Source organism: Bidens hawaiensis, unplaced genomic scaffold (assembly GCF_021521415.1).
Source record: "Bidens hawaiensis isolate Kalapana, Puna unplaced genomic scaffold, B.hawaiensis_p1.1 tig00026238_1, whole genome shotgun sequence".
Classification (NCBI taxonomy): domain Eukaryota; kingdom Viridiplantae; phylum Streptophyta; class Magnoliopsida; order Asterales; family Asteraceae; genus Bidens; species Bidens hawaiensis.
Genome location: NW_027494230.1, coordinates 27,388 through 39,424, shown reverse-complemented (window position 1 = coordinate 39,424; position 12,037 = coordinate 27,388). Strand labels below are relative to the sequence as shown.

The following is a 12,037-nucleotide window of genomic DNA, read 5'->3' as shown; positions in this document are numbered from 1 at the left end:
CAAACTTAGGTTACACAAAATACAAACAAATGGGTAGTTGAAAGGCTTTTATATGTATAAAGGTTGTATCACCAAAAATAATTATTTAGTATGTAAAAGTTCAATATTATTCATAAAAATATTATGCTTCTAAATTTAAATCGTAGTCTTCAATATCTAGATTGTTTTTTTTAAATATCGATAACTGAAGTTAAAAATTCAATAAGCAGAGCTCTTTAAACTTAACGTCTAGCTTTTTTTAATAAAAAACTTATGCTTTTTTTTTATTGACATGCGGTATTTCGTTAAACTCCGAACTAACAAGAAGCTAGAACAAAACAACATCCGAAAAAACATGAATGGCACCACACACAGCCTAATCAAACCTACACCGTCCGGACTCATCTAAGCTCTCCCACCCTTAGCTCTAGCTTTAATCCATCCATAGCTGCAACCCATACAAAAATCTAATGTTTTTAAAGTCGTCTGGAACTACCACGAATACCTGAGTGAGTCTTTCTGAGACGAGATGTCAACCGTCAATACTGATTTTGACGTTTCAGACCTAACTCACCTATGAAAACCATCAGAAGAAAATCCACCACTATGAGAAAGCCTCGTGAAATCAGGTTTTGAGCCTAAAACTTTAACATCTCGAGCCTTTACCATCATTCTCGTGCTAATTGACCAAAAGGCCAACTAAAACGAAAATTGGTTTTAAATAATCCTAACTATGTCATATTGGCAAATAACATTTCGAACTTAACACTTGACTGGTGGCAGTCCCAACTAAATGTGCATTTGTTTACAACGGTCTATGATTAACAAAATCCTATCGCAATTATTTGCAGGTCACCATAAATACGTTTGTGGCCCGAAAAATCATATTTTCCCTAGAAAACTCAATCTTTTCAACCCAAATCTCGTTGTAACCATAGATCGAACCTTTAGAAACTTTTTTCTAGCAAAAACCACAATTATTGAGGTCACCGGAACCTCAAAACCACCGTCGGAGTCAATTGGTGGTGCTCAAGTGTTGGTGGCAATTAGTTGATGGTGAGTCAGTTAGTGGTGGTGGTATTTAGGTGAAGCTTTCCAACGAAAAATATGAGTTTTCTACGCAAAAGCGTTTTTTCTTTTTTTTTTTTTTACAACCTGCAACTAACGGCGTTAGGTTTTTGTTAGTCACAGACCGTTGTAAATTAACAAATACACTTTTAGTTAAGACTCTTACCAGCCAAGTGATAACTTAGAATCATTATTTATCAATAAATCATAGTTGAAATTGTTTAAAACCAATTTTTCTTACTAAAAAGTAAAAACATTTTTATTTAGATGTGAAGGTGTAATTTTTATATTAGAGTCCCCTACCAAGGTCTTCAAACGTTTCCATCATTTTTAATACCCTACCATTTATAAAAGTAAACGGATGCGTGCTAGTTTCTCTTTTGAGAATCATATTTATTTGAAAGCAATATTCATGGAATTTATAAAATTTATTAACTTCATAAAATATATTTTTTTTAGCAATGACTTTTTTTAGTTATTCTGTCGACTTAAACCCAATACCACTCCTCCCAAACTTAGTTGTTCAAAACAAATTCTATTGCGGCCTTTTACTTTTTTTAGTTATTTTACATGCAAATCAGAGATTTTATTTAATTACTTTACGACCGAATTATAAGATACAAGTAGATTTTAGATAAGGGGTTTCATATCGTGTATACCCATACACTATAAGACACGAACACATGATAAGACACAAATATGAAATATGTATTCTTTACACGACACGAAGACTTATCGTGTACCTGTATCCCAAACCCGAACACGAACCTGTTAATATCAGATATACACGATAAGGCACGAACCTACCAGAGAATATGAGAAGTGTTCGACAGTTCAGTAGCCGGTGGCGCCACTGCAATTGTGAGGAGGCCGGACTTCCGAAGAATCGGAGATGTGGAGAGGTAGACCGGAGATTCAAAGGTTTGCTATTACTCGATATGTAAAGGGAAACTACCGGAGAACCAGAGAGGGAGGATCTGAGAAGGGTTTGTGCGTTGTATGGTTGATGTTGGATTGAAAAGATGTTCGTCCTGTTCAATTGTTTGGTATGAAAATTTAGGGTTAACTATAGGGTATATAACATATTATATTAACTAGGATATAGCCCTTGTGATACACGGGTGGTTAAAAAGTAAACAAAAAGGTTAAATTTAATAATATACATAATAACATACTTTTTGCATTTATAAGGTATAAATAATTTTCTGAAATACATGGATTATTAGAACATTTTGTATTTGTATTTTAAAATAAATCCAAATGGAAGGTTGTGAATCTATAACAATTAAGAAAAAAAGAATGTTAACATCAATTAATCATAGTTGAGTTGGTAAGCCACAAACATTTTAAAATTAAGATGGTGAGTTCAATTCTCACTAACAACGTACTATTTTTCATTTTATCATTCATTAAATGGAAATTGTAAAAATGAATGTGTTGCTTTAATAATATAGGTATTATATGTTTTTATTTATAAAAAAATCTAATAAGGTAATAACGGGTACTTAACAAATAAATAAAGTAAATAGGCATTTTACCTGTTTAAACACGAAAATTAACAGGTAGATTCGTGTCTACCTAATTAGTACACGAAACCTGTAAAAACCATACTTGATACATGTTAAAGTCATGTTGGTTAGTGGACGTATTCGTGTACTGTGTCTAAATTGCCCACCCTAATTTTGGACACTCAATTAAAAATATGTGCGGTGTAATTAGTTTTTGCAATTATTCCGATTGATTTTTTAAATTAATAATAAGGCACTTTTAGTTATTTTATAATTTAATAGAATATAGCACAAGTATTTATTTAAATGACAGGTTAAATAATTACAATGCATGATGGAACACAATATACTCTATGGGCATGATAGTGTTAACTAAATAACCATTTAAATACATGCCATTTCAGTCTGGGTTAAGTACTAGAGACTCTTGTATATTGTGAAGAAGACTATGGTTCAAGTTCTGACATGTGATCATCGTGATGCATTATTGATATCATTAGAAGTAGATATATATTTGAATCTTCGTTCAAAATAAAATGTGTGTGCATGGTGTTTCTAAGATATCACGAGGAAGATAAAAAATATATTAGAGCATAGAAAGTTCTTTCACATTCTCTCATTTTTCCCATTTTATCCCGCATGTCACATCAGTTTTTTCAATACTTTTCATATTCTTTCCATTTTTCTTTAAACATCACGGTGTCATCCCACCTTTTCCATTCCTTCCCAAAGCCCAAAACTGCTAACAAATAGAATCGCCGTAAGGCGTAAACCGTGTAGTAATCCACGATTTCCGTGGGAAAAAAGCCAGGACAAACCGAGAGAAAGGTATTCCCGGCCGGCTCCATTTTTCCCAGCCATTTCCCCAACATAAATATATTTATAGTACTTTATACTATTCTCACAATTAAAATTAATTATTTGTATAAACAAGCATCTAATCTCATGATTTTTTATAAATATTAAATACAACTACTTTAGTTGGAGTTTTTAATATTACAAAGTCTTGTGTACTCTTCTTTGCTATATATAGTCACCAGGCTGGATTTGGCTCACAAATAAAAAACAGTATTCAATCAATTCCCCAACTACACATAAGCCAACTACCTTCTCCATAACATATTCATAAAACCAAGTAAGTTAATAAGTTTAAGATATACAATTATTTCTTTTCTTTCTTTCTTTTTTTTTTTTAAATTTGATTTATGCTAAGTCTTTGCTGCAGTTTCAATAATAATAAACTCATGGCCCCATCTGGATATAGCACCATTGCTGCTCATGCAAGTTCAAGCAACCCAAGCTTGTGGTTGTATTCAGTTTTTGGGGGTATTTTCATGTGTAAAATTGTAAGTTTTGACTCCTCTTCTTGTATCATGTATGATAATATGATATTATTATCTATGGTTCTTATATTATATGGTGAAAATTATCTACTTCTTAATACGTGGGCATGTGACAAATAATATTGTCTGTTTTAACCACGGGAAGATGACCATTTTTTTTTTTGACTCGGGTGAGATTTTTAGAAGGTTACTAATTATGGGGTTGTTGTGTGTGTGCATGTCTCAGTACGCTTAACTATGGAGTTCTGGTCTTATCCACATCCAATATGTCCACAACGAATGTATCGGAACACGACACATATATTTAATTGTGCCAAATACAAATCCTAAACCGGATACAATTAAAATAATGTACCTTATAAAAGATATATTTTTCATTATTTATTCTAGTGTTAAACGGTTATTAAATTTGTTACATATGTCAACCCAAACACGACCTTTTTATTAAAGAAATTAGAAATGCTAACCCATAACCTGATTATTTTCATTTATGTTTTTTGTGTAACCTTCTCCTATGGTTATGTTTTTGTTTTTGAAGGTTTATGAATTGACAGGCATAATTAGTCCCTTGATCTTCAAAGGTTTTGTAAAACTCGAGAATGCACAGAAACTTGAATGGAAAAACCGGTTATCGATCAGCTAACTTCTTATATTAATTTACTTTTATCACTTCATTATAATAGCTAAAGTAGTATTCATATATTAATGCAGGGGCTTTTCAACATTGCATGCCATTTTTGTAGCCATTGGTGCTGTATATCTTTTAGTCATTTCAGATCTTTTTGATGAACATGTACGGGAAGAGTGGATCATCAACCGAACGTCTGCATTATCGGATGCTATACTTGGGGTATGACCATTTTTGTCCCACTCAAACATCATTGTAACTTTAACCCAAAAAAAGTTCTCGTGGGCTTTATTTTAATGGTAACGGGGCAAACATGTGTAATTATTTATATTCAGGATCATTAGTTCATTACAATGAGAGTAAAGCGTCATTTTCGTCCAAAAGTTTATTTTTGCATATGGACCATCCACGTAGTTCTTGCCAGTTACATCCAAATCACTAACCCCGTTAAATTAAATCGTTAAGTCAGGGGTAGACATGTCTTTTCACTCTTTCTTTATTATATGAATAAAGTGTCAAAATCGTCTCTGAGGTATGGTCACATTTGCGAATTTCATCCAAAAATATTTTTTTCGCAATTAGACCCCCTTTTCCTAATCATTGTCAATTTCGTCCAAGTTGTTAACTCAGTCTAAATTCAACGTAACTCAAGGGTGTTACTGTCATTTTATATGTTTGTTTGCATTATCATCATCATTATTATTATTATTATGTGTTTGTTCGATGACATATATAACATCTCATTATTCCTATGTTTAAATCTAATATAGTGTCCGTTTTTTTATCCTTCTTTATTTTTAGTCATATAAAGGGTTTAGCTCAGTGTAATAATAATTATAATAATGTAAACAAACATGTAAAAGGACAGTAACATCCCTGAGTTAATGTTGAATTTAGATCGAGTTAACAATTTGGACGAAATCGGCAACGGTTGGGAAATATCGAGGGTCTAATTGCGAAAAAAATATTTTTGGACGAAACTATACTCATATAATAAAGAAAGAGTGAAAAGACATATCTACCCCTGACTTAACGATTCAATTTAACGGGGTTAGTGATTTGGATGTAATTGGCAAGAATCGCATGGTCCATATGCAAAAAATAAACTTTTTGGACTAAATTCGTATTATTTGCCAAACCACAAGTAAAAAAATGACACTTTACTCTTACCATGATGATAGTTTTATAATCATATTGTTAGCAATCAACCCAACCTTTTTTTTTTACTTTTTGCGAATAAAAATGGTGAAGTTGAGTGTATGCTAATGTATGTATTTGTTTTGGATTGTTGCAGATATCAATAGGCTACTTCTTGACAGACTTGGTGATGATTATTTGGACCTATCCAACTTTAGGTGGTTCCGAGTATGTAAGTGTACTTAGTTATCGGGCGGCCCACTTTCCTATGGGCTTCTTTTAAGGGTTTAGGGATTATGGGAAATGACCATAATACTCTTCTGTTAGGTGTATGTGAAATGACCAAAATGAGTTTAACAGGTCAGAAGCCGCCAAATGTTTATTCAAATGCTTAGAAATTATCATTTTATTAAAAAAAAACTCGATTGCTACTCCAATAATATATCTTTTTTAATTATATAAACATAATTTTCAAAATTCAAAATGCGGACAAAGATGTGTTGGTGGATGGGCCGACCCGTTTTTACATTTCGACAATTTGACCAAACCTTTTCTCTAAGGTCCTGTTTGTTTCAAGGATTTGAAAGAAATTATAAAGAATTGAATTTTAAATTCCATGAATTGATATGTTCGTTTAATTAAATGAAATAATGGGAATGGAAACTAAATCCCATCAAATCCCATATTTCATGGGATTTTAAAATCCCATCTATTTGAAATGATTGTTATGGAAAATAAAGGATTTTCTTATTGACAATAAAAACCCCTCCAAAAAATTCAAAAAAATTAATAATAAAATCATAACTCAAAATATAAATAAAAAATGAAAAAAACTAAAACATTTCCGCCTTTGCCCTCGTTCTTAAAAAAAAACCGAAAAATGAGCCTAAACCGAAAGTCGACGAAAACAAAACACAAACCAAAACTGAACCGAATTGATGGAAACCGAAAAAATCGATTAAAACGAAACAAAAAAACTGAAACCGAATAGAAATGAAACTGAAAAAACCGACCACAACGAAACAAAAGGCCGAAAACGAATCCGTAACTGACCAAAAACAAACAAAAGAAACCGAAACCCAACCTGTCTAGTGCTCCAAAACCGACCAAAAAGAAACAAAGGAAACTGAAACCCAACCCGTCCGGTGCGAAAACTCATGTCAGCTCGAAACCAATTCCAATTTCAATACATATTAACCAACCAAACACATGATAGAGATTCTCAAACATTCCATTCATTCCAATTCTAATTCCAATTCCAATTCCAAATCCTTTAAAAAAGTCCGTGAATCGAACGCGTCCTAAGTTTATTGATTTTGATCACTTTTGCCTTGACAGTTTTTGCACCATGGACTCTCTTTGTTAGCCATTGGTCAATCCCTTTTAAGCGGTCTTGTTCAGTTTTACCTCTTCATTGTTCTTTTCAGAGAGATCACAACACCCTTGGTGAATTTAAGATGGTATTTATTGACCAACAACTTTATTTTTTCACGGTCAACCGGAAGAATCAACAACTAAATATGCATATGCAGGTATCTTGATGTTGCCGGGAAGAAGAACTCGACAATTTATATGTTGAATGGTGTTGCATTGTTTGCGGGGTGGTTGGTAACGTCTCTCAAATCTTAAATATTGTTATAGTTGGTTTGATTTACAAAAAGTCTAAAATCATTAATTTGCCAATTCCTCGATGTCAAATTGGTCCGTCTCTTGCTTTGGATAGGTTATCTTTCTGTTAGGTGTACTGCATATGAAATGACCAAAATACTCTTATATTAAAAAATAAACAAATAAAACTATATTTTGTTGGCCCCACCTACTTTTTGTTATAAATATAATACATAACCAGATCGTCAAGTGCTCCCATTAGAAATATGCGGATGAAGGGGGTGTTTGTTTTTTCTTCAAACATCTTCAAGGGAGCTAATGTCTGCAGGCGCGCAGACATTACCCTTGAAGACTGTTTGTTTTTTTTCTTAAAACAGATCTGAAGTTATCTTCTTTCATCTTAAAAGAAAAGCAAGGAAATCTTGCTTAAAACATCTTCACAAAAAAACCCTACTCTTCTCCCTTTGCAGCCACCCTCTCATCCACTGCTCCTACCACCGTCCGCCAACACCACCACCCACCGTACGCCGCCACCACCACCCCCGTACCCCGCCGCCACCGTCCACCACCATCCACCGCCACCACCACCGTCCACCACCCACCATCCATCACCACCACCGTCCACCACCCACCATCCATCACCACCACCGTCCGCCACCACAACCACCATCCATCACCGCCACCACCACCATCCATCACCCACCACCACCACCATCCATCACCGCCACCACCACCACCATCCATCACCGCCACCACCACCGTCCACCACCCACCATCCATCACCGCCACCACCACCATCCATCACCCACCACCACCACCATCCATCACCGCCACCACCACCACCATCCATCACCGCCACCACCACCGTCCACCACCCACCATCCATCACCACCACCGTCCACCACCCACCATCCATCACCACCACCGTCCGCCACCACCACCACCATCCATCACCACCACCGTCCGCCACCACCACCACCATCCATCACCACCACCGTCCACCACCCACCATCCATCACCACCACCACCATCCATCACCGCCACCACCACCATCCATCACCCACCACCACCACCATCCATCACCACCACCGTCCACCACCAACCAAAACCATCCATCACCACCACCCATTGTCCACCACCACCATCCACCGCCACTACCCACCGTCCGCCGCCACTACCACCATCCACCACCACCACCTTCCACCACCCACCAAAACCAAATCGGCATGGCAAGCAAAGACTAAAAACTAGATGTAACTTGAATAAATGACTTCTATCTTGTGAGATAAGTTTGACAGTTATGCAGACAGTATCAGCTTATAAAAACAAACAGTCTTATATTTTCAGCTTGCAGATCTTCAGACCACATCTTCAGTTGCAGACATGAAAACAGATGAAATCAGCTTGCAGACAGTTTATGTCTGCAAAAACAAACAGCACCGAAGTTTTGGTTTTTTTATAAGCCGCTAGCTGATTTGGTTATGTATTATTTTTCTTATTAAGATAAGGTGGGACCAACAAAATATAGTTTATTTAACATAAAGGTATCTTGGTTTACAGTTACACACACTTAACCGAAACAATTAACACAACCAAAGCAAGGGACCAACAACCTTACCCGATGAAATCAATGGACTAAACGTGTAATTTCAAAAACAATGTGTCAAATCCTTAATAGGGTAGACCGCAGGACCAACCGTATAATTAACTCTTTTTTATTGTTTCTTGTATCATTATGGTGATATGGTTATTAGTTGTACATGCAGGCCGCAAGGGTCCTCTTGTTTGTTTTCTTTTTCTCCCACATGTATGCACATAAGTATCAGGTAGATTGTTCAATGACTTTAGTCCCACGTTGATTATAGAGGTAAGTGCTATTTTAGTATCTGTGGTTTATCTAATTACACAACTTTAGTATCGGTTTTGAATTTATTGCAAATGGCTACCTCACTTTTCTAAAACTTGCAATTTTATTACTTTTTTCTAACCCCTTATATTTTGTCTGTTAAGTCAGGGGCAAATTAGTAATTTTGATTATTTTATTTATTTTCTCTTTTGAGCGAAGTGCTATTTTCATACATGTGGTCTGTTTTATTATGCAACTTTAGTACCTTTTTTTTGAATTTATTGCAACTGAATACTTTTATTAGTAGATAGATAAAACAAAAGAGATATTACATATTACAATTAAAAAGGTAATTAAAATAAATGTTAAAAGATGAAAAACAACCATGAAATGTATAACATATTTTTTAACCTTTTGTTCTTAATTGCCAAATTACTTCTAGTGGCTCAAGATCCGAGTTCATGTTAGCCACTTTTCTTGCATTTTCTTTATGTGCATTGATTTTTTTTTCCCAAAAGTTCGGGTATGATAACAATAGCTTTTTAACACATCGGAGGATTAAGCCAAATAACAATCACACAACTTCGCACCTTTTAGTATAACATCAATTGAACTTGTATATGAATGATGGTTGATGAATCACATGGGCAAAACACCATATTGTAATTCATTGAACTTGAATATGAACAATTGTTGGGGTTTGAAGGATCAATGAGCACGGAGGGAGGGTTGATCTGTTCATTTAGTGTTAGAGATTGTAATATGCAATGTCTCTTTGATTTGTCTATCTATCCAGAACTAATAAAAGTATCCAATTACAATAAATTCAAAAAAAGGTATTAAAAAAGTTGCATAATTGAAAAACCACATGTATGGCAATGACACTTAGCTCACAAAAGAAAATAAATAAAATAATTGAAATTACTAATTTGTCCATGACTTAACGGACAAAATATACGGGGTTAGAAAAAATTCTAAAATTGAAAGTTTTAGAAAAGTAAGGTAGCTATTTGCAATAAATTCAAAACCGGTACTAAAGTTGCGTAATTGGACAGACCATAGGTACTAAAATGACACTTAACTCTTGAGTATAATAGGGATGTGGCTACAACCCGCCATCACTGCTTCCATCATCACCGCATCCAACAACTGTTTTTGTGTGTTGTCTCATATTAAGCATATTTACCCGATGGGATTTTACAGTACGGTAGTGATACCGTCTGTGCTGGCTTTGATGAACTTGTTTTGGTTTTGGAAGATTGCCAAAGGGATGGTTAAAGCTCTAACCAAGGTGAAAGAGCATGATCATAGTACTTGATTATGTATCATTCTTATTTTCAGTAGTATTTTAGTGAAAATGAAATGCAACAGAAACTGAAGTATATTAGAGTGAATGATTTGATGGTTAGAGAAATTGTTAATAGCTAATTTGGGGGAAAAAATTACTAGCATGGTGGTTTGAACTATTCACTTTGACATATTTTAGTGGTTGTGTGTATTTTTTAATTCAGTATAAAGTAATTTACAATGAAATTGAAACCAAACTAATCTTAATTTTAAAGGGATGATTAAATTGAAACAAAACCTTACTTAATTGCTTCGGTTTTGGTGTATTAAACGTTTTGATATATTAAACGATCCTACTTAACTTCAAAAGGCATTGCCAATTTATTTAATTGAAACAAAACCTTACTTCATTGATTCGGTTTTGATGCGTTAAACGTTTTGATATATACTTAACTTCGAAAGGCATTGCCAATTTATTTAATTAAGTAGGGTCGTTTAATATAAAAACAGTTTCACGTAAAGAATGTTGAGTTTATTTGCGAGATAAGTGGTTTTATGGGATTGCATGTTCACCTTATATAATACACTTGATAGACATCATTGTTTATACAGTTCCTGTTGTTTTCTAATTAAAATTGATTTCGCATTAAACTTGTATGTTGATATAGTTTAAAAAACTTTTTTCTTAAAATAATTAGTGTAAATATACATATAGTTGACATGAAAAAAGTAGTAGGTACTTTTACATAAATTGAGTATTAGTAATTTCGGTACTACCAATATCATATTGAGATGGACATTTAGTAACAAGTACCGATATACCGTACTAATACCAATAGATCGGTACGGCCGTACGGTATTCAGTATCTACTTTTGCTGAATTTCTTATCAGTATCGTATCTGTATCCATCTCATCCCTATATTAGGGTTAAAGTCTCGTAGTCGTAAAAATATGTGTAAATTAGGACAAAAGTATTTAAAATACACTAACAATATAAAATATTTAGAAGATGAATAATAATGCCATATTAAAACCATCCAACCAACAAGAAGACCAACACTCCCACTACGAAACAAAATACTCACCAGTATAGAGCCAACCATAACAACGACCGAACAACATTGATCTAGTAGAAACCACACACGTAACACGAACCAATTTCAAACACCACGATCACAACACAACAATGTTGAACTGGACCCGCGATAATATTTGTCGACTTGTCATGAATCCAGTTAAATGATGTATATCGGATTGCGTATTACTTGTCTTTGACGTTTTTGATATCATCATCTTTGAAAAGCGACCCCCAAATTTCCACTATCATATTGACGATCATACTAGATATTTTCTTTTATATAACAACTTTTTTATGAACACCTAAAATTCTAGCTACCATCTGCACAGATTTAAACCTACTACAATAAATTATGATACGCCATTTTAATTAATTATATCACATCACATACGTATAAATGATGTTTGATGTCTCTTTAATGGACGCGTGACGGATTCGGCTTTTTCCTTTATGAACTTTTAGTCTATTAAGTTAATAATGGATTAGTTATATATATATAATTTACAATAATATAGTATATTAATTTGTAATCTTATAAAGCATCATATTTTGAA

General features: G+C 34.1%; 1 protein-coding gene across 1 annotated transcript; it reads left to right on the top strand.

Annotated features, from left to right (window-relative positions):
* Positions 1-3,784: 3,784 nt before the first annotated feature.
* LOC143573194 (uncharacterized) lies at positions 3,785-10,435 on the top strand. Its single transcript, XM_077058135.1, has 8 exons — positions 3,785-3,901; positions 4,437-4,525; positions 4,610-4,748; positions 5,821-5,895; positions 7,002-7,123; positions 7,196-7,271; positions 9,038-9,118; positions 10,295-10,435. Exons 1-8 carry the CDS (start codon positions 3,800-3,802, stop codon positions 10,433-10,435), a joined length of 825 nt encoding a protein of 274 aa, XP_076914250.1. The 5' UTR covers positions 3,785-3,799.
* Positions 10,436-12,037: the final 1,602 nt, after the last annotated feature.